Source organism: Syngnathus scovelli, chromosome 4 (assembly GCF_024217435.2).
Source record: "Syngnathus scovelli strain Florida chromosome 4, RoL_Ssco_1.2, whole genome shotgun sequence".
Classification (NCBI taxonomy): domain Eukaryota; kingdom Metazoa; phylum Chordata; class Actinopteri; order Syngnathiformes; family Syngnathidae; genus Syngnathus; species Syngnathus scovelli.
In genome coordinates, this window is record NC_090850.1 from 24,091,115 (window position 1) to 24,117,413 (window position 26,299).

Here is a 26,299-nt window from a genome sequence, read left to right on the forward strand (position 1 = left end):
GATTAGTGCTCTGAGAGTGGTCGTTTATTTTGTACGATCGCTGGTGGGGGGTGCTCCGAGCCCTGCTATCGTTTCAAGGGCGCCATGCAGCAGAAGGCAGCCGTCATCCCACCTGGCATTCTTGCCCCGAGCCCGGCCGGAACCTACGCAGCCACAAGACCAACTTTTGATCATAGCTGTTATTAAAAGTCCCGCCAAAACGAACACACAAAATAAACGTGTCGTCATCCTCGTTTTTTCTCTTGTTTAACAATCTATACAAATGTACGAAGAGCGCTTCTTCCGGTGTAGGGGGGCGGACCCTGTGTGACGTCATCTGGACCGGACAGTTGCTAAGCTGCGCACGCGTGTCCGTTTGACAACAATCGTCGTCACCGTCGTCGGTGTTCATCGCCGACCGACCGACCGACCGACCGGCGCTTGGACGGTGATAAGTTGGAGCTCGGCTGGCCAGGTAAACAGCGAGGCATCTTTTGTGTGATTCGCTTGAGCTTTTTCTCGCTTCTATGCCGCCTTTAGCTTGTTGCTGCAGTGCTAGCTTTTGATGCTAACGCCCGCTGGCGGATAACGAGCTAGCCGCCGCCCGCTGTCGCTTTTTTCCGCTTCTCTCATACGAAACGTTCATTAGCACATTTTCCCTCCAAGCTCCGTCCGCTCGTTCAGCCTCGCACCCGCTACGCGATGCGATGCGATGCGACGCGACGCGACGCGCAAGCACCTTCGCCCGTCAACTTGGGTCATGTTGAAGGGAGATCTCGTTCGTTCATGCTCGGCGATTGTCCAACGTTTCACGATGTGTCGAGAGTTTGGATTTTATAGCCTTCCTAGTTCAAGTGTAAGCAGGCCTGGTCGGTCGGCAAATTGAAATTTGAAAACAACAATCCTGAAAAAGAAACTAATCCAGGCGCCCGCCCGCCCGCCACAATCCGAGATCGAAAATTGGGTAATGCGACGTGCACACCAAACACGGGCTGAGCTGAGCCGAGCCGAGCCGAACCGTGACCACAGCATCTTTTGTGTTGTCTCGCTCGACCTGTACGCTTACCTGTGTTGGGTTGGTGAAATGATCAAGCAATGATCAGTTTAAGTAGATGACAATCCAAATGTTAGCTATTTTTAACATTTGTGGCTGGAATTTGAACAGGTGACCGGCCTATCATCAGTTGAATTCGGGACGCAGTCACTCGGTGGTCGTGTCGGACCGGGCCTGCGCCTCTCGCTGATGTTCGTGTTCCAATGTAACGAACTGCGTGACATACTCAAAGTTTATCACCACTTTAAGAACAATGCTGCTTTTGTTAGCCCGTCTGTACGTTCCAGATGATGTGTTAGCGTGAAGCTAGTTGGTAAACTTTTCCAAATGGCTTCCTCAGCTCAACAGAGGTGGGGAACAGACTTCGGGCGGGCGTGCCAGCGAGCGAGCGAGTCAGGTGCGCAGAGTCGTCATGGCGGCAGCCGCCGCCAAGATCTCCTGGCGACTGCGTGAGTCTGATTGCCTCCCTGCGCATCATCTGGCCGGCGTCTGGCTCCAAATGGACAGCGCGTCGCCATGATTGCATGTGTGCCCTTTCCATGTAGGCATTAACGTGCGTGTGTGTGTGCGTGTGCGTGTGTGTGCGTGCGTGTATGCAGAGGAGTTTGAGGCTCACGGCAGTCGCGTTTGCTGCGCCTCTCTGGGCAAACGTACGGGTCGCCTCCTGGCGAGCGCAGGTGAAGATTGCAAAGTCAACATCTGGTCCGTCAGCAAGGCCAACTGCATCATGGTACTGTGCGCGGCGGGCGCGCGCGCGCAGCAACGGACAGCCCCTTGCAGCAACCGCTGGTTGTGACGTCTGCTTGTGTGCTTCTTTACGGCGGCCAGAGTCTGTGCGGCCACAGGAAGGTGGTGGAGTGCGTCCACTTCAACGCGTCCGAGGAGCAGCTGGCCACCGGCTCACAGTCGGGATCCATCCTGGTGTGGGACCTGGAGGCCGCCAAGAGTCAGAACGCTTCCCTTCTTGCTGCTCTGCGAGGCGCCGCTCTGCTTTTGTCTCCATCCGTGTTGGAGGCGTGTTGTGCGGACGATTGCGTATGCGGGCGTTCATTTTGAAAGGCGTTGGCACTCCATTGGTGGTCATTAACGGTCGCAAAGACATTTGGATATGGCCGATTTGATAGTTGCCGCTCGAGGTGTAACCATCCCTCGCCATTTTTTACATTGTGGAGCCGCCGTCGCTGCCAAAACGTAGTATGCAGGGCGACTAACGATTAGCCAGCTAGAAGCTAATGGCTTTCCTGATCAGGTGCACGTTATTTCTCGGAATAACGCCTGACGCAACGTGGCAAATAATGGCTCGCCGCTTTTCTCTGCGCACCGCCATGAACTTTGAACCCCGCTGCGTCCGTCTGAATGTGCGCAGTGCTACGAACGCTACCGGGACACAAATCCAGCATCACCAGTTTTGCTTTCCATCCTTTTGGAGACTTTTTGGTGTCTGGCTCCACCGACACCAACATCAAGGTGTGTGTGTGTTGCTGTGTGTTTGGTGCGATGCGATGCTCTGCTCTGCTCTACTCTGCTCTCACGTCACCTGACTGTTCCATGTCTCGTCACTGGCGGATGTCGTCCAACAGATGTGGGACGTGCGCAGGAAAGGCCCCATTTACAGGTACAAGGTAAGATGGTGGCCCGCCGTGTCTGTCTCCTCCCTCGCCGGCTCGGAGCTCGCCTGACCCTCTTCCAGGGTCACACCGCGGCCGTCCGGAGTTTGGCCTTCAGCCCTGACGGAAAGTGGTTGGCGTCGGCGAGCGACGACTGCACGGTCAAGGTAAAGGGGGCGGGATATGCGGATGCGTCTTTTGAAACTCGTAACGCGTGGCCGTATTGTGCCACAGCTGTGGGACCTGAAGCAGGCCAAGACCATCACAGAGTTCACGGCGCACACGGCGGCTGTCGGCACCATCCAGTTCCACCCCAACGAGTATCTGTTGGCCTCGGGTGGCGCTGACAGGTGCCCCCATCTCGCCGCCGTGCCGTGCCATGCCACCGCTGCGCTGGTTTTCCCCCTGCTCCTTGTGTGTGTGTGTGTGTGTGTGTGTGCGCAGGTGGGTGAGGCTGTGGGATCTTGAGAAATTCTGCCAGGTGGGGGCGCTACAGGACACGGGTGCCGTCAGGTGAGTCGTGACCACACGTCTGACACGTACGACGGCCAGTAGAAATGTTGCACGAGGCGGCGGCGGCGGCGACCTGCTGCTCAGGCAGATGCTTGGCCGCAAAGCAGATTGTTAAGCAAGCGCCTGCCTGCCATTCATCCATTCTCAAATGAAATTGACTAGCTGGAGCAAGAAGCGACGCTTCCGAGTCGCATCTTGGTGACAAAGGTAGCAAAGGTGCTTTGCCGCTGTGCCCGTTTTGCAGGGCACGAGCGAGCGAGCGAGTGAGCGGAGGAGAAGCAAGCGCCGACTCCCTCCGACCGCTCGCAAAATTCTCCTGCGCGTGTCTGAACGACTGCCTGCGCCTTTAGGGATTCCAAGCCTCCTCGAGCGACATTTAGCTCGAGCGCAGACCTCGTGCGGACGCTCTCGAGTGATGGCTCGTTGTCTTTTGGGCTGAAGCCACGTGAAGCTTTTTCACACAAATCTTCCCGCAGGTGTGTGATGTTCAGCGCCAACGGCGGCTGCCTGTTCAGCGGCCACGCCGACGCCCTGGGCGTGTGCACGTGGGAACCCGAACGCTGGCTGGACACGGTGACAGTGGGCTGGGGGCGGGTGGCCGACCTGGCGCTCTGCAACCAGCAGCTGGTGCGTTGCGTCCCGAGCGCTGAGTGAAACCTGCGCATCAAGACCACAGTGGCGGCACCGGTGTGGGCTCACGTTGCCTGTCCTGTCTTTTTGGACGGTCAGATGGCCGTGTCTCACCAGCTGAGCAGTGTGTCAACCTACGTGGTGGACCTTAAGCGCGTCAAGACCAGCGCTGCGCCAAATGTCGCCGCGGAGAATGACATGGCTCCGGCGGCCCCGGCCGGCGTGCAGCCCACTGGCGCCAAGGTGGGCGGACCGCGCCGCAGCTACCAACGCCCGGCCTCGCCGTCTCAAGGGTGAGACATGGGGAGCGGCGCGGCTGGCTCCACGCCGTCGGGAGCCCTACGCTAACCCTGTATCTTCAGCCTCAAGAGGAGCGCGGAAGCCGAAAGGCGGAGTCCCGAAGGGGAGAGGCGTAGCCCCAGCGAAGACGAGGCGGACGACAAAGCTTCCTCGGCCCAAATCCACAACGCGCAAGACTACCGGGAAATATTCCAGCCCCGCAACGCCATCTGTACAGACGCCCGCCCGCGCGCACGCAGGCACAAGCATGCAGGTCACGCACGTCACGTTTCTCACCGACTCTTTTGCCTTCAGGTCGGACGCCTCCCGGGATGTCGGAGCCTTTTCCCGCCCCGCCCGAGGACGGTGAGTCAGCTCGTCGTCACGCGGCGACATCACGTGACCGCCGTGGCCATCTTCCCTGTCCTCAGAAGGAGCCGATGGCAATGTGGCGGCGGCGGCGGCGGCGCTGCTTTGTCCCGACCAACAGCCACCGGTCAGCCAGCATCCCTCCGTCCCTCGCTCCCCACGGGCGCGTGTGCGTGTGGCCGCTCAAAGTCTGCTCTGACAGGTTTCCACGTCGGCAGCCCCGTCCACTCCGGTCCAGCGGGTGGAGCCGACGGTGGTTGCCTGTGTGAAACGGGCCGCCCCGTCCGCCAGCGAGCAAGTCCAGCCTCCGCCGGACGAAATATTCCCGGCCGGCAGGAGCGAGCCCAGCGGCCTGGACGTGGCCGACTTCCTGTCGGTGAGGCTTCCGTTTTGTCCGCGGCCGCCGCTGCGGCCTTATCGTAGCATGCGCTTTTTGCCTCCAGGCCCGCCGCGGCGGAGGAATCCTAAGCGAGAGCGACGTTTTGAATCACATTCAAAACGGGCACGCCACCATGTGCGTCATGCTCAGCAACCGACGCAAGAACCTGCAAAGTGTCAGGGACGTGTGGGCCCGCCAGGGCATCAAGGTAAGGCCACAACAGGCACGGGCCATTGCTCTTCGATTAGCGACACACGACTGAAACCCACCCACCCTCGAGCGGGCGGTCCGGCCTGCTTGAATTCAACAGATGCGGGCGGTAGCGCAAGATTTCCAAAATGGTGTTTGAATGCCACGGAGCAGAGCCACATTGCTGACGGCGTGCGTTGCTACATTGAAACCTCACGTGTGTCCGCAGAGCGCGCTGGACGTCGCCGTCGCAATGAACGACCTGTCCATCGTCGTGGACGTCCTCAACATCATCAACGTGCAACCGTCAGTCGCACACCCACGTGCACGCGGTGTGTCGTGCGCAGGACATGATGTACAGTGTGTGTGCGTGTTCAGGTCGCTATGGACTTTGGATGTGTGCGCAAGCAGCCTTCCTCAGATTGACACCCTTCTGCAGAGTAAATATGAAAGGTCAGTCAGTCGTGCTGCTGGTGTGCGCGCGCGCGTTCATGTGTGGCTTGACCGACCGCACACTTTGGTGCGTGCCAGTTACATGCAGTGCGGTTGCACATCCCTGAAGATCATCATGAAATATTTCTGGCCGCTGGTCTGCGAAACGCTGAAGGCGGGGCCATCGGTGGGCGTGGACGTCACGCGAGAGGAACGGTGAGCGGCAGCGCCGGCCCCCGTCCGGTTTTCCTGAGAGCGACCCCTGACGCGTCTTCTTCAGGCAGCACAAGTGCCACGTGTGCAGCAAGCATCTGCAGAACATCAACAACGTGGTGAAGAGCAAAGCGGCGCAGGTGGGGCGGCACGGCTCCGCCTTCGGGGAACTGCGGATGCTCATGGCGCAGCTGGACCAACACTCGTGAACGCCGCCAGATCCTCCTCTGCTCGGTCGCCTCTGCGCCCGGCCGGCGCCGGCCGGCAGAATTTGGCCGCGGGGCAAATCCGGGCCTCGCTCCGAGGAAGTGCGCTGACGACGGGATTCGGAGCGGACCGACTCGCCTGAGCCGCTTAGTGCCTTTGGCCCATTTGGGAATAGGCACCGCGTGCGTTTTTCAATGGCCGATGGTGAGATGGCCGCTTTGAAGGGCGACGCATATTGTTAGCGCTCCGTGGAAATGCTGATTCTCCTTGTCACCGTTGCACTCTGAAGACGTCGTGTACGCACGTATTTTGGAAATAAAACAAAATCTTTTGAACTTTGGCCCGCTTACTATTGCGTTGATCCATATAAGCATGGCTCACATCAGCACTTTTGGGGTGGGGCAGGACGACAGCATGCACGGCGCATCGTCACTGTCATCGTCGGGCGGGTGGGAGCTAAGCTGTCTTTGTCCAAATTTGCTCAACGTCAGCTTTTGTCACAAATGGCCAGTCTCTACGTCTTGTCCGCAATGACGAGATGCGTGACGCGGACTCGGATAGGAATGGACCAACGAGCTGTTCTACCGCCCTCTAATGGTCTGTGGCGCTATTGCAGGTGGCCTGTGGAAAATAATTGTAACATGGATTCATTATTTAGACTTGATTGATTTTCCAGCTCATTTTGTGAATCATGTGTCTATCCAAATGATGTCAAATGCAGCGGAGATTCCCAAAATAGACATAGCCTGTATAGGGTTACCTTTCTTCGGTGCAAAATATAATTTTAATAATAATAATATTCCGCCAAAGCAGTGGTCCCCGAGACCTGCTTTAGGGAGGTGCCAGTCAGTCAGCCGGCCGCCGGAAGGAAGTTGACAGTTCCTTTTGACGACCGCAGGGTGGCGATAAGCAGCACGTCTGCACCTGGGCCGGCGCCCAGAGAGACAGACAAAGAAATAGACGCGGAAGTACGCGTGGCTCCGACCCGTTGTTGATGTCGTAGTCGCCGTAGTTCCCCTTGGACACTTTGGCTCGTCTTCTCGTCGTTGTGTTCCGCCGTGGCGATGGTGGACGTGGAGGACGAAAGCAATTGGGCGTCCGTCTTCCAGGACTGTTTCCCAGACAGCTGGAGGGACAGAGCGGACCTGGCCGCCTACTTGGCGGAGCTCAGCTCGTTGGGCGTGGAGCAGCTGGGCCGCGAACAGGAGCGGCTGGCGGACGAGCGAGCCAGCATCCTGGAGCAGACCCGACACTTGGCCTTCGCCAACTACCACACTTTTATCCGCACCGCCGACTGCACCGAGCGCATCTACCGAGACTTCGGCCGCGTCGAGGCCGCCGTGTCGCGGTTGCTCGACAAGCTGCCCGCGCTGGGACAGAGATGCCGGTCGGTCCGCGACCAATACGCACCAGCGCGCGCATTCGCCCTGTCTCACACTTGACCGATCATGTTTGGCTTGAGAGTTTTTTGCTTTCTCCCCGCTTTCGAATTAGGCACCAGGCGGCAACGCCGATTAATGGAATAAACAGTTTTGACGAGGCCGTGTCGTTTCCTGTGCGCTTGCGTTCAGGAGCTTTGCGAAGGAGGCGGAACAGATGTCGGCGAGCCGTCGCATGAACACGCTGACCCTGAACCGCCACACGGAGATCCTGGAGATCCTGGAGATCCCGCAGCTGATGGACACGTGCGTGCGCAACGCTTACTACGACCAAGCGCTGGAGCTGGCCGCCTACGTGCGCAGGCTGGACAAGAAACACGCAGCGCTTCCAGTCATACGGGTGATGCACGCACGCACGCACGCACACACGAACGAACGCACACACACGCAGGCGTGTTGCTGGGGCCGGAGGCGGTGGGCGATCGCGTCGTGTCCTCTGCTCCAAACAACAAAAGGAGAAGAGCAGCCCGTACGATGGAAGTCCAAATGTTGCCCGACCGTTGATGTGCTCTCGTCTGTGCCTCTCAGGGCCTGGTGCGTGAAGTGGCGGAGAGTGCTCAGCTGATGCTACTCCAACTCCTGCAGCAGCTGCGCAGCGACGGGCAGCTGTCGTCGTGCCTGCGCGCCGTGGGTTACCTGCGCCGCATGGACGCCTTGGACGAGGCCGAGCTGCGCGTCAAGTTCCTGCAGGCGCGCGGCGCCTGGCTGCGAGCGGCGCTGGACGCCGTCCCCGACGCCGAGCCCTACGCGCACATCAGCAAGAGCGCCGAGGCGTGCCGCGTGCACCTCTTTGACATTGTCACGCAGTACCGCGCCATCTTCTCGGAGCAGCGGCGCACGGGTTCCGCGCCGCAGCGGGCCGACGTCCTCCACGGCTGGGTGCTCTCCCAGGTGCCGCTTTTGCGCCATGGGGAAGAGTTCGGGGCGGGGCGCAAATGGCCAAAAGGCTTGATGGAGAGCCAGAGGTTTAGTTTCCATCTTGTTGCTCTCGGGCCTCAAGTCCAAGCACACGCCCTGGGTCCTCAAATGGCGAAAAGGCTCGATGGAGAGCCAGAGGTTTAAGCACACGCCCTTGGTTCTCACTCGGAAGACAGTTCAGTGCAGCCAATCGGAGTGCTCTTGCGTCTGCCCAGCGAATTGCTATCGTATTTCCTCAAAATTGGTGGGATGAAAACCCCCACCCGCCCTTTAATTGGCACTTGGATCCAACGGTCCTTTATTGGCCAGATGCACGCCCGCCCCCCTATCTGCGTACGAGTTCAAAGCTATGTGGCCTTTGGTGTGTGTGCAGGTGTGCGAGTTGGTGGAGGTGCTAGAGCGCGACCTCCGACGTGGCGCCGGCGCCCGACTGGACTCGCTGGCGGCGCAGTGCATGTACCTGGGCCTGTCCTTCAGCCGGGTGGGTGTGGACTTCCGCGGCCGGCTGGCGGCCGCCCTGGTGCAGGCGGCAGCCGAAGCCTTCGGGAGCGCGGCGCGCGAGGCAGCGGCGCACTTCCAGCAGGATATGAGCGGCTACGCCCCCGTGGCGGCGCCGCTCGTGCCAGGAGCCCGCGCAGCGCCGACGGACCCGCCTGGAACCTTGGCGCCGCCCGCCGCCCTCCTGGACTTCCCGCCGTTGGGTCGCTTCCTCAACCATATCCTGGCCGCCTTCAACGACCTGCGCCTGTGCTGCCCCCTGGCACTGGCCCAGTGCGTCACCGCAGACTTGCACCGCGCCCTCTGCCACGTAAGGCAAACGCGCTTACGCACTCACGGCAACGGCCCCCGGGGGGGGACACGATGAGCCGACGACACGGTTGAGAGGGCACGTCTTTTCATCTGGGATTTACTTCCTCAACTTGCAACCTGTGCGAGAAAGGGCCGACCGATCGATCGATCGGCCGCCGACCGATCGATCGGCCGCCGACCGATCGGCCGCCGCGTACGCCTCGCCGCCGCGTCTGATTGAAGTTTAACGGCACTGTTGCTAGTCTCTGTCCCGCCATTGCGTCCAAGTACTTGAGGACGGCCATCGTGGCGAAAGGTCAATGTCAGTCAGCGAGCGCCGCCTCTTGGGTACATTTTTTCGTTTGTTTGTTTCACCCTGACCTTCACCCCAAGGCTGGCGTCCGTGACGTTTTGTCAAAAGCGTGTGCCGTGACACATTGCATCCTCCCGGCAGGTGACCACTCAGCTGTCGGCGTTCCACCGCGCCGAGGACTCGGCATTCAGTGACGGCGAGCGTCAAGTTTTTGTGCGTATGTGCCGCGTCTATGCCCGAGACATGCTGCCCTTCCTGGACCGATGCCTGCAGATCCTGTTTCCCGCCCAGCAGATAGCGCTCGTCCTCGGTCAGAAGCCTTCATTATCATTAGGGATGCTTGAGCTTATTGTCACACCAAAACCTGATCGCACTTGTACTTTGGATACTTGCAATGTCCCCAACATACAATGAATGATCCCTTTGTGTCTGAATGTTGGATTCTGTGCAGGCGTTCCAGCGTCGCAAGTGCTCAACAGTGAGGGTTTGGGCCGCGTGGACGCCGAGCGGCTGCTGGAGCCGCTCGGGTTCTTGCCGCCCGAGGACGAGGGATCTCCGGCCAACGTCGGCGCAGAGTCGAGCGACACCGTATCGGCGTCAGCGCCTCCCCGCGACGCAGCCGTCGAGTCGCGCTCCGAAGACGCCGATGACCCGGCGCGAGCGACCCGGCGTGAAGACAGCCGAGAAACAGAGAACTTGTAGTGGCGACCAGAACCCTGAGCGCCGGTTGACCGAGGAACAACTCGATCGGCGGAGAATGGTGACCGTGTTGTTTGGAAGGCAAAGCCAATAAAAGGCTGCACGGAAAAGGTTGTGGACTTTTTTTCCCTCTCCAAATGAATGGAAATGTGACCGCAGGGAGCGGGACTCCCACCTACGAGCAAAAGTTGTCGACATTTGGCTGGAAACCCCGGCACTCGAGACTCCCGCAGAGACAAAAGGCTTTCAGACGGCAGAGGGCAGTGTTGCGCTTCTCAGATGGCCGGCGGCCACGCCTGACAAACACAAAGAAACAAAAATACTATCGAGGTCAGCACAGCATCATTAACTGAGGCATTTACCATACCGTTACATTAATCGACATTGAAATCGAGAAAATCAATTATGCCCAGGGCACAAACTAGATCAGGGGAAGGCTGTCGTTTCTTGTACCTCGCTAAGTCAAATGCTTGTGCCGATCAGGATGTATTTGTCAAGTCAAACTAGTCGAACGAATGAGTGAAAATGTTTCAAAAGGAGTTCCGTCAGTTAGATTGTCCATCGACAGATCGATCTATCTATCTATCTATCTATCTATCTATCTATCTATCTATCTATCTATCTATCTATCTATCTATCTATCTATCTATCTATCTATCTATCTATCTATCTATCTATCTATCTATCTATCTATCTATCTATCTATCTATCTATCTATCTATCTATCTATCTATCTATCTATCTATCTATCAAGCCACCTATCAAGCCATCTATCAAGCCATCTATCAAGCCATCTATCAAGCCATCTAACGGAAACTGGCCGAGGGGGCGCCACGCACGGTCAGTCGTGAAGAAGGAAAAGAAGTTGTTTGCCCGTCAAGCGCGAGAAGAAGAAGAAGACGACGAAGAAGAGAACGCAACCGCTGCTGCTGTGCGGTCGCGGGTCTCGCCGGTTGCCTCTGTTGCCTTGCGGCGTTCGTGCTTCGCTCGGCATGGCGTACCAGTTGTATAGGAACACCACGTTGGGAAACAGTTTGCAGGAGAGCCTGGACGAGCTCATTCAGGTGAGCAGCGAGCGAGCGAGCGTGCGTGCGTGCTAGCTGCTAATGCTTCCGCTAGCCCCCGGCTCAAACCTCTTCGACTTCTTCTGCCGACTAACACACACTCACACTCGCCATTCCCATCGGCACGTTCGCTCGTTTAGGTTGGCTCACAAAATGATATGGCAACATACGCGCCTGTCCTCCCAATTTGCGCTACGGCAGCCTGTTCGCCATATTGGATGTGGCACATCGACGCCCCGACTCGACAGACTCAATGCGCGGGGACAATGCACATTCATCAAGGACGGACGGCTCGCACAAGACAGCTTGCGCCGATGACTGGCACTGTCTGCTGGCTGGTGTGTTTTATGCCCTGCGTTGTATTCTGTGTTTTTTGTTTTTGTTTTTAAACTGGAGTGAAGTTGGGCTGCACGGCGTGAGCACGTCACCTCACCGTTCGGCGGTGCGGGCTTCCATTCCCGCTCCAGCCCCTTTTTTTGCATGTTCTCCCCGTGGCTGCGTGGATTTCCTCCAGGCACTTCCACATTCTCAAAATCCGCACAGTAGGACCGCTCCGGATTGCCCGTAGGTGCAAATGGTCGTTTGTCTATGCCCACCCTGCGATCGGTTGAGGGCGTCCCCCAGCGACCGCCCAAACTCAGCCGGAATGGGCTCTGGCGCCGACACACGGCCAGGAGATGGCTCTGGTGGGACCGAGAAAAGTCTAAAGAAGACATATCTTCAATCTGGACGATCATACAAGTGTTTTGGTATCATGAACAGTATCGACTGTGACCTTTTACGCTGGCAATGACATGGGTCCGAAAAGGAAAGGCCGTAGCGCTTTGTATGAAACGTGGCGTGCATTCCTAACCAAACGTACCATTCTTGTTTGTCTGTCTGTCAGACGCAGCAGATCACGCCCCAGTTGGCCCTGCAGGTTCTTCTCCAGTTTGACAAAGCCATCAACACGGCGCTGGCCAACCGCGTTCGCAACCGCGTCAACTTCAAGGTGAGCCCGCCGGGGGAGCGCCTGCACGGCCCGTGTTCCTTTGTGGGCAATTTGCGCCCTTGAACAAAGTCCGAGCGCTACTTTTGCCGCTCTGCGCGTCTTGACCTTGCGGCGCTTGTGTCGTCAGGGTTCGCTGAACACGTATCGCTTTTGCGACAACGTGTGGACCTTTGTGTTGAATGACGTGGAGTTTCGAGAAGTCACCGACCTGGTCAAGGTGGACAAAGTCAAGATTGTGGCGTGCGACGGAAAGAGTAAGTGGGCACGTGCGCGAGCCTCCTGCACCTTGCTCTGTCTTCTACGTTACCAATGAGTACACTTGTCTTTTCCAGATTCTGGCTCCAATGCCGCGGAGTGAGCGCGAGCCTTCTGCCGAGAGCCTCGCCTCAAGTGTACATATGCGTGTCATTTATGTGTGCAAGGCAACTTGCAGCATTTTCTTTTAGTCTTGTTTTCTACTTTGATGAAAGTTGAATAAAAAAGAAAAAGTCAAGCGGGTGTGTCTTTTGCCTGACGGCGGCGAGCGCCTGCGGCACTGTAACAGATAGTGGCGTGGCTGCCGCTGCCTTTGACTGAACGATAAGACGCTCTTCTGGGAAGAGACGCTGGTCGCAAACAGAATCTTCTCGGGTCGGGCAAGAAGAGCAGCGAAAGAAAGTCGGCCGAGTCGTAACGCGGGCGGAAGGAAGGAAGCAGAGGATGCGCCACTGCAGCTGTGTGGTTGCGAGTGAGTCACTGCAAAGCAGGTCAGACTCGCTGACACGCACGGACGGCTTCCTGTCTCGGGCGGGCGCCTCCATCTCCCTGCGCAACCATCAAAGGCCAGATGAGGGCCTACTTCACGGCGGAAGGAGAGAGAGGTTCCCACGTCCTGGCTCTGCCCCTTCACTTTGCCTTTCCCCTGGCTCTTTGTGGCGAATGTTGGGCAGGAGCCTGGCCGGCCGGGGTGGTGACTGGCTAGGCTAGCTAGCTAGCTAGCGCGTGTCTGCGGGGAAGTCACCGTCTTTTCATCCCAAAGCAGAACCTGACCAGATCAAAGAATCGAAAGTGGGTCGGGCGTCACACACACTTTGACGCGCCCCGTCACACTTTGACACGCCGGCCGGTGCGGTTTTAGCGAGGAAGATCAAAGATGACACGGGTGCCGGCAGATGAGGATAAAGGCCCCCAAGGAATGGCGCAGACTTGTCATTGGTGCACCTCCGGCGGCCGTCGTGTGACAAGGGAGCGTTCCGCTGAGTGACGACAATGTTTCCCAGGCTAAACGGTGCCCTCCTGACGGTAAGACCCGAGCCAGGCCGTGTATGCTGGCTGGCCAAGCATCTCCTCAGATGGAGAGAACCGTGGCTTTTGAGCTTGTCTCCGTCCGTCTGTCCATTCTCCCTGTGCGCAGCCTTCCGCGTCCGTCTGTGTTGCGGCGCGCGCTCGCCTTTCCGTTTGTTCACCGCCAGCCGGGTCGAGTCCCGTCCGTTTCAAAACCTGGAGCAGGGGCCGGCGCAGTTGGCAGGATGCAACGGATGGCGCGCGGGCGCAGCGCCGTACCGAGCGACCATTTAAGAGGCCCCCCCCGGCCGCTCTTGGTGGCAGCGCTTGGTGGCAGATCGATCTCAGTGTGCTGTCGTCTCCCTTTGGGGCCTCTCGAAAGGGCGACGACACAGAGTCACAGTGGAATGGTCGGCGCACATACCACGTGCCGTGCTGTCCTCCGGTTTGTTCTTTCGTGCCCTGTGCTTGAAGCAGTTAGCGTGAAATGAAGAAGGACCGGCATCACCTGATGTCTGCCCTTCGCCGTGCACATTCCGCTTTCAACCATCCATCGGCCATAATGGGCGTACCGTGATACTTTGCGTTCCTGTCGTGGTCTTTCTTAGCTTTGATGAGCGCTGGGTGCGATGCGTTCAGGTGGCGATGGCAATGTCAACGGCGTTGATGTGGGAGGGCACGGCGGTGGCTGCGGTGGGAGCAGACCGCCGGTCCGACGACAGGAGCCACGAGTCGCCGACCGAAACGGTGACCCTCGAGTTCAACCCAGACGTCTTGCTCTCTGGCAAAACGTTGCGAGCGCTGCACAACCGCTCCATCTCACCCTGGACGTATAAGTAGGGAAACACGCACGCACGCACGCACGCACACATCCATGCAGTTCCATATTGATGACCCTGTGGCGCTCGCTCAGCGTGTCGCAGGACGCGGCGCTCTTCCCTCCCGTGTCTGAGGCCCGCTGCGTGTTGCGCGGCTGCCTGGACTCGAGCGGCGTGGAGGACGTGGGGCTGGAGTCGCGGCCCATCCTGCATCATGTTCTGCTGCTGCGCCGCGTCAAGTCGTCGGGCGCCCCCCCGCATCAGACGCGCCGCTACCGCTTGGAACGCCGCCTCGTCGCTGTCGGCTGCACGTGTGTCAGAGATCAGCAGCGGCCACGCCTCTGACGTGGCCTTGATTGGGAACAAATCTCACCAATAAAATGTGACAAACTCACTGCGTCGTATCCAATTTCTTTCTCTCGCTCGCCCTTATACCCCTCGACGGGAGGCGAAAGTCCCCCAGGCTGATGAACTCTCAGCACTCACGCAGACTCCGAGTCATCACTGTGCAGTAACATCCTGTTACTAAATGTTGTTAGTTACCTGAATGTTGTACAGAGGCTGAGATCAAATTCCCTGTTTGGCATGCACAAGAGAAGAGAAGAGAAGAGAAGAGAAGAGAAGAGAAGAGAAGAGAAGAGAAGAGAAGAGAAGAGAAGAGAAGAGAAGAGAAGAGAAGAGAAGAGAAGAGAAGAGAAGAGAAGAGAAGAGAACGTCTTTATTGCCATTGGACACCAGATAGCGTGCCAATTGGGAGGAAGGGAGGGAGCGCTGCTCTGTCTGTCTGTCTGTCTGTCTGTCTGTCTGTCTGTCTGTCTGTCTGTCTGTCTGTCTGTCTGTCTGTCTGTCTGTCTGTCAAGTGTGCAAAGTTGGGAGTCAAATGGCGGCAAGAGAGGAGAGCCAGGCGGAGAATCAAATCCAAGGCAGTTATGTTGTCTAAAGTCGAGCGGGGGCAAACGCCTTTTATTTTTTGGCGAGTCGTTAGACATTTGATCTTTTGAGTGGTTTAGTCGTCAGAGTTTGGTTCGCGCTTTGCACCAGTGGGTGGCGGTAATGCGCAAGAAGGAGAAAAAGAGGAAGACGAAGAAGAAGTGGGGGCGAGAAGAAGAAGAAGGAGAACGAGCTGAAGAGGGAGACGAAGAAGAAGTGGAAGAAGAAGAAGGAGACAGAGACGAGACGAGACGAGACACCTTAAACAATGGCGGCGCCCGACGCAAGCGTTGGCGTTTTGTCGGATGAGGCAAAGAATGTTGACGATGGGAGAAAAGCTGTGTGTTTGCTCGTGCTCGGCATGGCCGGATCCGGAAAGACGACCTTCGTTCAGGTAGCGCTGCAAAGAAATGGCGCCAATGCGAGCCCCCCTTAGCACAGCATCGAGTGTCACTCACTTGCTTGCTCTTTAAACTTGAGCCACTTGAGTTGATCAGTCATCGTCGCAAACGTCTCAGATTCTTGCAATTTATATTGCGAATGAAATGGACTTACACTGGCTTGAATAATACACAATCCCAACTGATAACTGCTGTACAGGCTTGTGATTCAAGTAGTTGCACTTTCCAAAAGCTTGCTCACTCCCTCTTGGGTGATCTGCTCAACAGTAGTTTTGTTGTCCTTTTTTTTTTTTTTTGTCGGCAAAATCCGCTGACGGCAATAACGGACTGCCCTAATAATGGCCTTGTGGTGGGTTTCTCGTCCGGACGATTCCACAGAGGCTGGCGGCTCACCTTCACACCCTCCAAAGTCCCCCGTACCTCATCAACCTGGACCCGGCCGTTCGCGACGTTCCTTTCCCGGCCAACATAGGTAAGGCGACGCTGGACGCGGCTCCCTTCCCCGCGTGACCTTTCACATTTGACCCACCTGGCGGGCGGCAGACATTCGCGACACGGTCAACTACAAAGAGGTGATGAAGCAGTACGGCCTGGGACCCAACGGAGCCATTGTCACGTCGCTCAACCTCTTTGCCACACGCTTTGATCAGGTGAGCCGGGCTCAATTTGCCCGCCTGTCCGTTTTGGTCCCTGTCATTTCCACGCTCCAAATGTCGTCATGAATGATACGTTTGCTGTGGTTTTAGGTGATGCGTTTCATTGAGAAGAAGCAGCACAGTCACAGGTCAGTTAAGGCAGCGCCAGCAAGAGGCCCATCTGGCACGCTGGTTTTGACGCCGCGCACCCCCCCTCCCTCCGCAGGTACGTGCTCATCGATACGCCGGGCCAGATCGAAGTGTTCACGTGGTCGGCGTCGGGCAGCATCATCACGGAAGCGCTGGTGCGTCACGCGCGCTCCAAGCCGACGCAAACCATTGACGCGCCGGTGCTCGAAGCCGGCGCAAACGATTGATGCGCCGGTGCTCGCCAGGCCTCGTCCTTCCCCTGCGTGGTGCTCTACGTGCTGGACACGTCCCGCAGCGTCAGTCCCGTCACCTTCATGTCCAACATGTTGTACGCCTGCAGGTAGGTCAAGGTAGGTCTTGAGGCTGTGACATTTTGCCATTGAGCCAATGTTTGTCCTTTCAGCATTCTCTACAAGACCAAACTGCCCTTTGTTGTGGTCATGAACAAAGTGAGTGCGCATCATTGTTTTCAGCGCCTCTTTGTTTTGAGGCCAAATGGGAATTTGGGAATCAGCCGGCAGGCTGGCGGCTGGCCACGTTGATGCTGACAGAGGCCCGTCCGTGCGTCTTGCAGACAGACATCATTGGAGAAAGCTTCGCCGTGGAGTGGATGAAGGACTTTGAGGCTTTCCAGGACGCCCTCAACCAGGAAAGCTCGTACGTCAGCAACCTGACGCGCTCCATGAGTCTGGTCCTGGACGAGTTCTATGCCAACCTCAGGGTAACCGAGGCGGCCGCCTCCTTTCAGGGCCCGACGCCCAAGGGTGGCCTCGGCGCTTCTTTCTCTTCTTTTCCCGACGGCGCTCCAAAGTCATTTGCGGTTGTGGCGCAGGTAGCGGGCGTGTCGTCAGTGACGGGCAGCGGATTGGAGGAGCTGCTGGTTCAGGTGCGGGAAGCCGCCGACGAGTACGAAAGGTGAGACTCTTTTGTCTTTTGCTCATTGCGCCCTTGACCCCCCTGGGTTAGGGTAAGGGTTAACCCTCCTCCGAGCGTTATGAAAAGACTCCCGAGCCACTGGTCAAAGTCTCCGCTTGCTGTTGTCTGACTTGCGATCGGCCCGCTCCTGTTCAGTTTGTTTTGTCCAGTGTTGCTCCTGCGCCACTTGAATTTCAGAGCGGGCGGTAAACTCACGGCGTGCGGGGTGGGCCACCGCGCTCCTCGTTCAAACGAGCCAGTCTGCCGCTGAGGCGCAGTTAGCGGGCAATGTTGCGGACGCTAACACGTTAGCCAGCAGTTCCTCGAAATGCTTCAAATCAATCCGGCACTTGCGCTTGTGTTGCTTAGGGATTATCGACCGGAATACGAGAGACTCCGCCAGCAGCTGGTGAGTGTTTCCGAGCGCCCCGGACGGGTGGCGCAGAGTTCGAGCTTCCTCGGTGCCTTTCTCGCTGTCAGACGGATGCTCAAAGCGGAAAGCAGCGGGAGCAGCTGGAGCGACTGGCCAGGGATCTCGGCGCCGTCCACATGCCGTCGGCGTCTGTTGCAGGTGGGCCAAAAAAAAAAAAAAAACCAGCAGTCGGGGGCGCTTCTCCTCACTTGCGTTTTGGCTTGGAAGCGTCAAAAAGTCAGCAGCGGGCGCCTTCCCAAATGAAAGCGCTCGCATGGAATGGAATGCAGACAACAAAATCATGTGCGCTGCTTTTGGTTTCTTTTTATGAGTTATTTCTTAGTTGGTGCATTGGCAACTGGTAGACGTTGAGTGGAAAGAATAGAAAGCAACACAGCTTGCCTTTTTTCTGGGTGGGCCCGTTCCACGGTCGGCGCACGTAACTTCAAGCATTGACAGCTCGCTGGGCGGGTCTTGCCGCTCCTTTCAGTGTTTCAACACGGAGAATACCGTTTCTCATGAAGGTTTTTTTTTTCCTTTTCTTTTCTTGTTTGTTGCAGAAAAAGTCCACGTGGGCGGGCCCAGCGACCTCATCATGACCCGTGGCATCTGTGACTCGGAAGATGACGCAGCGGCGGACAGCGACACGGATGACGTGGACCACAGTAGTAAGATGGGGGGACTTGGATTTGAGTGCGCCGTTTATAGCAGAGGCTTCTATTTGGCACGTCTTCCGAAACCGAAAGCGACGTCTGCAGTCCTTCTCAAGCGCGTTTGCGCTCACCCCTGCAACCTTCTTCATTGTTGTGGCGGGCCGCATGGTAGTTTCCTCGGGAGACCGTCAACGCCTTTTATTATATACAGTATAGGCTAGACTAAAACTGCTGAAATATTGTTAAAAGCTCAATGGTAACAAGAATTTCTCACAATAGCTGTATTTCTTTGAAAGTGAGGACAATTTTTTTTTTTATTGCCACAATTTGTCTTCGGGGGCCACATCAAATGATGTGGCGGGCTGTATCTGGCCCCTGGGCCTGGAGTCTGACACCAATCTTTTTCTTTTCTTGAAATGCTAAACTTGCCTAGTGCTCTGCTGTGCCTTAGGCTTGCTCATTATTCACCTCTTCCTCAATGGAGTTTGGGCCGCTGGAGAACACGGTCGCAATGGCTGGGGATGGAGCATTCGAGCGCTGATCTCTCCTGTGTCATGTGTGTGTTTGTTAACAGAAGTGGAGGAGAGCAAAGAGAAGGACTCCTTTGGAATTTTCCTGCGGGAGAGGAGGGAGGTGGTGGAGGTGCGAAATCGCAAGTGCGGCTTGTCAGAAGGTCCTTGATGGACGCCGAATTGAGCCAAAGACGGTCGAGCCGAGATTTTTGCTGACGGCGCCATCCGCAATGAGTGTAAAAAAGGCCAAATATGAACCAAGTTAAAGGCTTGTGTTTTAATTTAAAATTCAATTATTTAGGGGAAGCCTTTTTTTCTTGGAACACGCTTATTGGGGCATAATCCCTGCTTTGAATGAGTTTTGTTCTTGTTGTTGTTTTTTCTGTCTCTCTTAACCTTAATGCGTTTGTAATGTAGGCTGTGGATTGAGTCCCTATCTCCACTGGACTAACCCACTAACCCTGTTCTCTGGTTTTCCAAATATGAAATCTCCATGTGTGTGTTTTGTCCAAAATAAAAGTGGCACGTGCTGGAGGCTTTTTGGCACTGATACCCAAAATGCGCGAGTCTTGTTCTTTAATTCAACTTTGAGTGGGATCACCACCAATTTTACATGGATATTGTATTGAATGATGTCTTTTTGTTTTCTGTGTTTTCTTTAGTACATTCTGGCCAGATCAGGCCAGCCCCACCCAGCAATATCAGCAGCCGCAATCTCTCCACAAATTCCCTCAACAGACACTGTCCGCCGTTGGTCACTCAGCTGGTGAGTAGTACGTACATAGAGCGGCTGGCTGCTGTGGTACGTTGGCCAATCGTCCAGAAGCTGTCCGAACCACGCGTCAAACTCGTTCAATCCGATTGTATATTCGTTAAAGCTCGCTGCTCTGAAGATGCTGCACTTTAGCTGGCCGAGGTTTTACTGCTTCAATGAACTTTTCAAATCATTTCAAGCAGCAAAAGTGGCCAAAAAAGGCCGTGTTTGTTGTAGCAAAGATGGCAACAATGGTTGCCTGTGTGCAGCACTATTAAGGATGTATGGCGCATGCGCAAGGTTAAAGGGCCACAAAGACAATTACAGAAAAGACACATGGTGGTTTTTTTTTTTTTATTGCAATTGAGACACGACAGATAGTGTGGATTTAAAAAAAAAAAAAAAGACAGGCAATTTTGCTATCGGGCTGAGCGACGCGTTTGAAAGTTCATGGCATTTTAAAATCGCTCGTCTCGTGACTATTTTGCCAAATGATGAACTTGTTCAGAGGCTGAAATTCGGACAGCTAACCACGAGCGACTCATCCGATGATCGATTGGTTGTCGAGAGGAGTGGCTAAGTTGCGGCATGAAGCGCGTAGTTGGTCAGGTCGGTCCGTCCTGGCCAAGCTGTCGTGTCACTTGCCATAAGAGTCGCAGGAGCGCGTCTGCCTTGTATGGAAAAAGTTTCTTGTGTTGCAGCCTGGCCAGCAAGAGGTGTAGCTGGAGTAGACAACGCCTCGCTCTCCCCAGCGTGTGCTCGCCCGTCCGCCGCCGCCGCCTTCGCCCTTCTCCGTCTCGGCCAAAGGGAACCCTTGGCGGCGCCTCCGCGTCCAGTCGCCGGCACGAGGCGGCGAAACCCCGCCGTTCAGTCCTCAGGTAGCGCAGGTAGCGCAGAAAGTACTCCAGGAAGCAGGTTTCCGTCGACATGAGGAAGTCCAGCAGGATGCGGTGGTCCCACCAGACGGCGCGCAGGAGGAACAGGAAGTGGCAGTGCGGGTTGCAGCCGGCGGCGCAGGGGGCTTCGGCGCTCGCGGAGTTCTCTCTGCCGGGAGGGACAAAGGCGCATTTGCTCTTGGCAGGGGCGGCGATACCAATGGTGAAAATCCACTCAGCACGAGCGAGCCACTTGAATTTTCTTTTGGCTTCACAAATAGTGACCAGTCCGCTCCCAGTGTGGCTATGCATGGCAGCAGCCTCCGACTGGTGTGTGAATGTGCGGCACTGTGAAGCTCCAAATACGTGCAGTCCAGTGACGTACCTGAGGCGGAGGAAGATGACGAGCGCCGCTTTGGCCGCTTCCATCATGTCGTCGTCCTGCTCGCCAAACAGCAGCGGGAGGAGCGCGCAGTCGTGGTCGGCGTCCGTCGGCCGCACGCCCCTCTGGCGCAGGAACCGCCACAGACGCGTCAGATGGCTGCCGGCCTCCCCGTCGCCTGGACAAATGTGGCGCGGTGATCGTGGGGGACCGCGAGACCGGCGCTCTCATGATCACCGCAAGGGTCAAAAAAGGTTTCCCGTCTGAGCCGCACAAGCGCACGTCTTGACGGCTACAAAGCGTGGAAGACATTGCCACATATGCCAGGCGGCACAAACAAGAAAATGGCCCATGTCGTCATGGCCACAGGAAAACATCCATCCGTCCGTCTGTCCAAACGCAGGGCAGGAAAAGCATGCTCGTCATTTTGCTGTTCTCACCTGTGGCGGCGGACGTCACGTGATACTGGACGCTTTTGATGAGCAGCAGGCTAACGGCACGCAGCATGGCCGTGTCGCACTCGCCGTCTTCGCTGCCTCCTTTGGTGTTGCTCGACCCGCCGAAAAAGGTCAGCGACTCGGCGCTCACGCTCGACATCCAATCGCCCGCCGCTGCATCCAACACGGCGGCGCTGAGAGCGCCGAGGTCGGCGGCGCTCTCTCCGCACGTTCCCAGCCAGTCCTCGCCGGCCGTGCGCAGCGCCGCCCGCTTCAGCAACAGCGCCGCCCTCTTGCTGACAAAGTAGAGTGGCGCGCGGCTGACGGCAGCTACCAACGCGGCGGCGTGGACGTACGTCAGCCGTGGGCTCCCGCCGCCGGATGCCATGAGGAACTCCAGCAAGTCCAGCAGGTGACAAAAGGTGTCGGCGAGGCCAGATGCGCCGGCCGCGCTGAGGAACCTGGATGCTGCGGTGCAGACGCTCACGTCAAAGGCCGCGACGAGCGTCCTGACCAGTTCTGATGGATCAAAGACAAAAGTCAGCCTCTTCTTTTTGGTCGGGACGTCGCGCCCATCAAACCACGGGCCCGTCCGTGCCTTTGCGCTACGGAAGGATGCAGCACTTTGCAAAGCTCTGGTGTGCCAGCCTCAGAGCTGCTGAGCAACTGGCCTCCTGCCGGTGCTTTACTTTAGGGTGTGTGACATTTGACCTGGGCGCTTGGCGCGCAGAAGTTCCCGGAGGACGTGCGTCAGCGACCACAAGCAGGCGTCCAGTTGGGGGCCAGCGGGCAAGCTGAGCAGTGCCTGCTCGCAGGTCCCGTGCCAGGAGGGATGGAGCACGCCCTATGGTTGGGTCATAAAGGTACGTCGGACATAAAGGTATTTGTCTGGAAATGACTGCGCACTTGTCAAACATCAGCTTAAGCGTTGGCCCTGCTGCTGCCGCTGAGGCTGCTGCTGCTGCATCTGCCTGGGCGCTTCTGACTAAATTGTCTTCTTGTGGCTGGATGGATTTGTATCGCCTTCTCTTAATCGTGGAATAAAGCACTTACGGATACTTGCAGTTGGTAGAGGACACATGCGGAGGCGCTCTTCGCAGCCAAGTGACGGACCACTTGATCTCGCTCTTCACACGCAAACGTTGCCACCTGCCGCGCGTTAGCGTTAGCATCGTGAGCTGAGGCGGGACGCCGCGCCGAGCCGAGCCGCGCCGCGCCGCGCGACACTCACTCACCATCTGAGACACGACGTCCAGGTCCCGAAGCAGGACCTCCAGCGTGTCTTGGACGAAGCGGGCGAGGTGTGACGTGGGAGCCGTCACCGTGGCAACCATCCTGCCGATCAGCGTCAGAGCCAAGCAGGTCGCATCCTGAGCCGCCGCGCCGTAGCGAGGATGGACGTGCACGCCGTCGATGATCGCGCGCGCCACCTGCTCGGCGTCTTGCTTCGGTTTTGTAGCACGCGCGTTCACCAAGCACTCGTAAACCTCAGCGAGGACAGCCACGAGCTTCCGAGGCGCTGCGTCGGGGGACGCCATCTTTGAGGGGGACTGGCGTCACGTGACACGAGGCGTCACGTCCAGACGCGGGCTTGTTCTCTCTCGCTTTCTCAAACTGTAAACAAAGACCGGTTTTGTTGTTAGCAAGCTTTGATATCCTACATGTATTATTTAAATGTGTAATTATTTTCCAGCAACGGGCCACAGAGTAATGCAATTTCTAAAAAATAAAGTTGGACGGGAAAATGCACGTGGCATAAAGAGGGTTCGGGCGTCATTAGATGCAGCGTCACCATATACTAATGAGCGCCACAGCATAATATAACTTTCTCCCACTTTTAAACAGTACGTACCAAAACCCCCAAAAAGATGCTAATCAATCATTCAAGTTCGAAAGATTTCTTTCATCTAGCTTTCAACGACGTTCTACGAGCCAGCTTCAAATATGTCGATTGATTCCATACGCACGTTGCAATGGACGGGACGGACGCGATGTGACGTAGTAACGCCGTCCTCATGTAGAGGGCGGTAACTCAAACTGCGAGCAGTCAGTCGCTGTCTAACGAAGAAGAAAAGCTGGCAAATCCTGTTTGGGATCGTCTGCCGAATGCCGATCCGTCTCCCTTCGCCTAGCCGAGTCAACAGCGCTGACGGTTAAGTAGGGCTCATTAACAGTGATAATAGAGTTCCTTGCGATCATTTAGTCGCCTCGTGGCGTGGCGTGGAATTTGAGGCCAAATGGACGACGTGGAGATTGCGGACGTGGACGAGAACGGCGAGGTCCTACCGGAAGAGGGCGAGAAAGTGCTGAAGCGGCAGCAGCAGCAGCAGCAGCAGCAGCAGCACGACCACCTGTCGTCTGTTGGCTTCATGGGTAGGTAACCAAAGATTGGTAACTTGAACACTCAAAGCAACAACTCGGTTTTGGTCACCGTACGTGTTGACGCTTCTGTGCGTCTTTTGGGTCACATGTGACCGACCGCACGTTAGCTCTGTTCGAGACTGACACCCAAAAGGCACGTTTGACAGGAAAGCAGCATCCGCCAACGCAATCACACAAATGGCGCAGTCCTTACGGGCGAGGCGAGGCGGGAGCTCAGTAACACATGAATCCTATCTTACCTGCGTTTTGTTCACATGGGAACTCTTTGCGCTTGTCCGTGACACCAATCAATGTGGGCGGGCACGAACACCAGTTGTTGCAGCTTTTCCGAGAAGCCATTTCCTGCTATCACAGGAGGATGATATGAAAATGTGGCCAATGACGAGTTGTGCCGTGGTATATGACTTTTGGAACTCAAATGATCAGCTCGCTGAAGAAGCTGGATAACGACAACAACAACAAAAAAAAGGAAAAGAAGAAGAATCCGGTTAATGTGAACATTTGATCGTCAAGTCACCCGTTGTCATTTCGTAAGACTTTTCCACCTTCGCTCTGTGTTTGATTTGCACAATTTTAGTCGGCGAGCCGCTGTGGGCGTACGGCTGCTACCTGCTGGTGACGCTGGCTGCGCTCTGCACGCTGCTGATCTACCTGGCCAAGAAGAGGAGGAGCAAGTCCCTCCCTGCCCCCACCCTGCAAGGTTACTCGCCGTCATTACCTTCAAATGATAGCGGGCGGGCGGGCGGGCGGGTAGGCCGGGCATCTTTTGGCATCTAGCGGTCTATTGGCTCGTACGCACGCTTCCACCGTAACGCTGGAAGGAGTTGAACGACTCGAGCTCGCGAGTGGCGGGGCGAGTCAGTGCCGGCGTTTTTGAGTGCCGACACTGATGTTGATGTGTAGACGCCGAGGAGGTGGTGAGGCGGCAGGAGGCCATGGAGGCGTCTCGGAGGAAGATGCAGCAGGAGCAAGACGCCAAGGCGGCCATTTTCAGGGAGAAGCGCAAGCAGGTGAAGGGCAAGCGAGCGAAGCGCAAGCAGGCGGAGCGCAAGCAAGCGGAGCGCACGCAGGCGGAGCGCACGCAGGCGGAGCGCACGCAGGCGGAGCGCACGCAGCCGGAGCGCACGCAGCCGGAGCGCAAGCAGCCGGAGCGCAAGCAGCCGGAGCGCAAGCAGCCGAAGCGCAAGCAGCCGCAGCGCAAGCAGCCGGAGCGCAAGCAGCCGGAGCGCAAGCAGCCGAAGCGCAAGCAGCCGAAGCGCAAGCAGCCGAAGCGCAAGCAGCCGAAGCGCAAGCAGCCGAAGCGCTCCGGCGAGACGGCCGGCGCCTTCCTCGTGTGACCTGTGAACCGACGTGTGCCTTAGCAAGAGGAGGAGAAGAGGAGGCAGAAGATTGAGGAGTGGGACAGCCTGCAACTGGGCAAAAGTTTCAAAGGGGCTTCTAGACGATTGCAAGAGGTCAGTGACAAACGTGGGGAGGTTCCTCCTCCGCTTGCTCGCGTGGCTCCTGACGTGTTGTCTAACCTCCGCAGAGCAGCGACGAGGGTGCCTCATCCAGCACCGCGCTCAAACCCAAGAGCCATAAGAAGCCGCTTCGCAGCTCAGGTAACGCAAAATGCAAGGAACCCAAATTGCCACTAATATGCGAAGGAAGGCTGCTGGCTCTTCTCGGCGGACTCCGTCAAACACCTCAGTGCAATGGAGCCCGAGAGGAGCTAATCCATGCACTGCCCCCCAGTCATTTGAGCACCTTGCTTTCAAAAAGAAAGCGACATGTGAGCTGACTTTGCTGTGTGCTCGCTTGCTCGCTCAACGGGTTCTTGTCGTTGTCTTTCAGAGTACAGTCCTCTGAGCGGCGAGGGCGGCGGCTCGTGCTCGTGGCGCCCCGGCAGGCGGGGCCCGTCGCCTTCGGGCGGATGAGGTTAGAGGAGGTCGCGCGGGACGACCTCCACGTATGTGCGCCCGCCGCACGCAGGCACCGGCTGACATCGGCTCGCGGCTCCTCGGAAGGAACGTGCATTACGCTCCGGCGAACCCCCCGCTCATCTACGTAAGATGAATGGCAGCATAAGAATCCAGGAATTCCTACAATGGTTCGCTGCAGTGTGTGTTAGCGTGCCGGTCCTCGCCGCGAGCTCGGGATGACGTCGCGCTCGGAAATGGTCGCCGACCAGCGAGCGAGGCTGATGAACGTCGGCGTCGGTGTCTCCTCTCGGGCTTTAAATTCTTGTACGTTCTCAAGATTGGCATTGCGACAGCTCACACCGGAAAGGCTTCGCACCTGCTTTTTCTTTTTCCGGATGTCTCAGATGTTTGAGGCGCGGCAATTCTGAAAAATTTTCTCTCGCGGGCTGCTGACGTTACGCGGCGCTAACGCCGCAGCTCTGCTTACCTTTCGACCAGGACGTGATTCTCCTCGATCCGATTGGCTCGTTTGCTCCGGAACTTCTGGAGATGGGCGAGCTTATGTCAACGGACCCGGTGGGGCGGAGATTGACAAAGGCGCATTTAAAGGAATGCCGTCGGATTGACTTGCGTATTTGATTTCATGCTCGCCACAGACGCGACATGTATAAGAGAGTCCCCTTTTCACGTTCTGGCCGCTGGACTCAAAACAAAACTTTCCTCTTCTGCTGCCCACATTTTGAAGCAATAAATCAAACCATGTCAACTTCAGACTTTACAGTCTCTCTCTCTCTCTACCCCTCCTAGTTAAAATG

At 56.8% G+C, this 26,299-nt stretch overlaps 7 protein-coding genes across 10 annotated transcripts; 6 read left to right on the top strand and 1 right to left on the bottom strand.

Moving 5' to 3' along the window:
* The first annotated feature begins 281 nt into the window (after positions 1-281).
* On the top strand, positions 282-6,186 carry katnb1 (katanin p80 (WD repeat containing) subunit B 1). 2 transcript variants are annotated; one of them, XM_049718530.2, is made up of 21 exons: positions 319-454; positions 1,145-1,224; positions 1,374-1,482; positions 1,633-1,763; positions 1,862-1,979; positions 2,400-2,500; positions 2,614-2,655; positions 2,724-2,807; positions 2,875-2,990; positions 3,085-3,153; positions 3,630-3,780; positions 3,883-4,076; positions 4,146-4,294; positions 4,378-4,428; positions 4,494-4,558; positions 4,634-4,807; positions 4,875-5,018; positions 5,229-5,305; positions 5,378-5,452; positions 5,531-5,647; positions 5,712-6,186. In XM_049718530.2, the coding sequence occupies exons 3-21, from the start codon at positions 1,446-1,448 to the stop codon at positions 5,851-5,853; spliced, it is 2,037 nt and encodes a 678-aa protein (XP_049574487.1). In that variant the 5' UTR covers positions 319-454; positions 1,145-1,224; positions 1,374-1,445; the 3' UTR covers positions 5,854-6,186. The 2 variants fall into 2 exon arrangements, with proteins under 2 accessions (XP_049574486.1, XP_049574487.1); XM_049718529.2 differs by lacking the exon at positions 1,145-1,224 and having other exon boundaries at positions 282-454.
* Positions 6,187-6,771: 585 nt separating this feature from the next.
* cog8 (component of oligomeric golgi complex 8) lies at positions 6,772-10,119 on the top strand. Its single transcript, XM_049718531.2, has 6 exons — positions 6,772-7,238; positions 7,423-7,630; positions 7,819-8,181; positions 8,582-9,016; positions 9,452-9,620; positions 9,762-10,119. Exons 1-6 carry the CDS (start codon positions 6,916-6,918, stop codon positions 10,010-10,012), a joined length of 1,749 nt encoding a protein of 582 aa, XP_049574488.1. The 5' UTR covers positions 6,772-6,915; the 3' UTR covers positions 10,013-10,119.
* Positions 10,120-10,867: 748 nt separating this feature from the next.
* On the top strand, positions 10,868-12,557 carry gtf2a2 (general transcription factor IIA, 2). Its single transcript, XM_049718563.2, has 4 exons — positions 10,868-11,073; positions 11,960-12,064; positions 12,192-12,318; positions 12,397-12,557. The coding sequence occupies exons 1-4, from the start codon at positions 11,002-11,004 to the stop codon at positions 12,420-12,422; spliced, it is 330 nt and encodes a 109-aa protein (XP_049574520.1). The 5' UTR covers positions 10,868-11,001; the 3' UTR covers positions 12,423-12,557.
* A 131-nt stretch (positions 12,558-12,688) lies between these two features.
* On the top strand, positions 12,689-14,539 carry LOC125967443 (interleukin-17F). The gene is made up of 3 exons (XM_049718562.2): positions 12,689-13,345; positions 13,967-14,163; positions 14,241-14,539. Exons 1-3 carry the CDS (start codon positions 13,313-13,315, stop codon positions 14,488-14,490), a joined length of 480 nt encoding a protein of 159 aa, XP_049574519.1. The 5' UTR covers positions 12,689-13,312; the 3' UTR covers positions 14,491-14,539.
* A 652-nt stretch (positions 14,540-15,191) lies between these two features.
* Positions 15,192-19,312, top strand: gpn1 (GPN-loop GTPase 1). Its single transcript, XM_049718545.2, has 13 exons — positions 15,192-15,469; positions 15,855-15,948; positions 16,020-16,126; positions 16,223-16,260; positions 16,338-16,416; positions 16,507-16,601; positions 16,665-16,710; positions 16,836-16,982; positions 17,094-17,176; positions 17,546-17,585; positions 17,657-17,747; positions 18,149-18,256; positions 18,816-19,312. The coding sequence occupies exons 1-13, from the start codon at positions 15,344-15,346 to the stop codon at positions 18,920-18,922; spliced, it is 1,161 nt and encodes a 386-aa protein (XP_049574502.1). The 5' UTR covers positions 15,192-15,343; the 3' UTR covers positions 18,923-19,312.
* A 529-nt stretch (positions 19,313-19,841) lies between these two features.
* Positions 19,842-24,166, bottom strand: lins1 (lines homolog 1). 3 transcript variants are annotated; one of them, XM_049718540.2, is made up of 7 exons: positions 23,823-24,166; positions 22,437-22,815; positions 22,255-22,350; positions 21,913-22,045; positions 21,205-21,720; positions 20,768-20,942; positions 19,842-20,551 (listed from the first exon to the last, which is right to left on the bottom strand). In XM_049718540.2, the coding sequence occupies exons 2-7, from the start codon at positions 22,737-22,739 to the stop codon at positions 20,113-20,115; spliced, it is 1,662 nt and encodes a 553-aa protein (XP_049574497.1). In that variant the 5' UTR covers positions 22,740-22,815; positions 23,823-24,166; the 3' UTR covers positions 19,842-20,112. The 3 variants fall into 3 exon arrangements, with proteins under 3 accessions (XP_049574497.1, XP_049574498.1, XP_049574496.1); XM_049718541.2 differs by lacking the exon at positions 23,823-24,166 and adding an exon at positions 23,169-23,306; XM_049718539.2 differs by lacking the exon at positions 23,823-24,166 and adding an exon at positions 23,054-23,200.
* Positions 23,424-26,255, top strand: selenos (selenoprotein S). Its single transcript, XM_049718561.1, has 6 exons — positions 23,424-23,574; positions 24,161-24,283; positions 24,487-24,593; positions 24,945-25,037; positions 25,112-25,184; positions 25,417-26,255. The coding sequence occupies exons 1-6, from the start codon at positions 23,439-23,441 to the stop codon at positions 25,497-25,499; spliced, it is 615 nt and encodes a 204-aa protein (XP_049574518.1). The 5' UTR covers positions 23,424-23,438; the 3' UTR covers positions 25,500-26,255.
* The last annotated feature ends 44 nt before the right edge of the window (positions 26,256-26,299 follow it).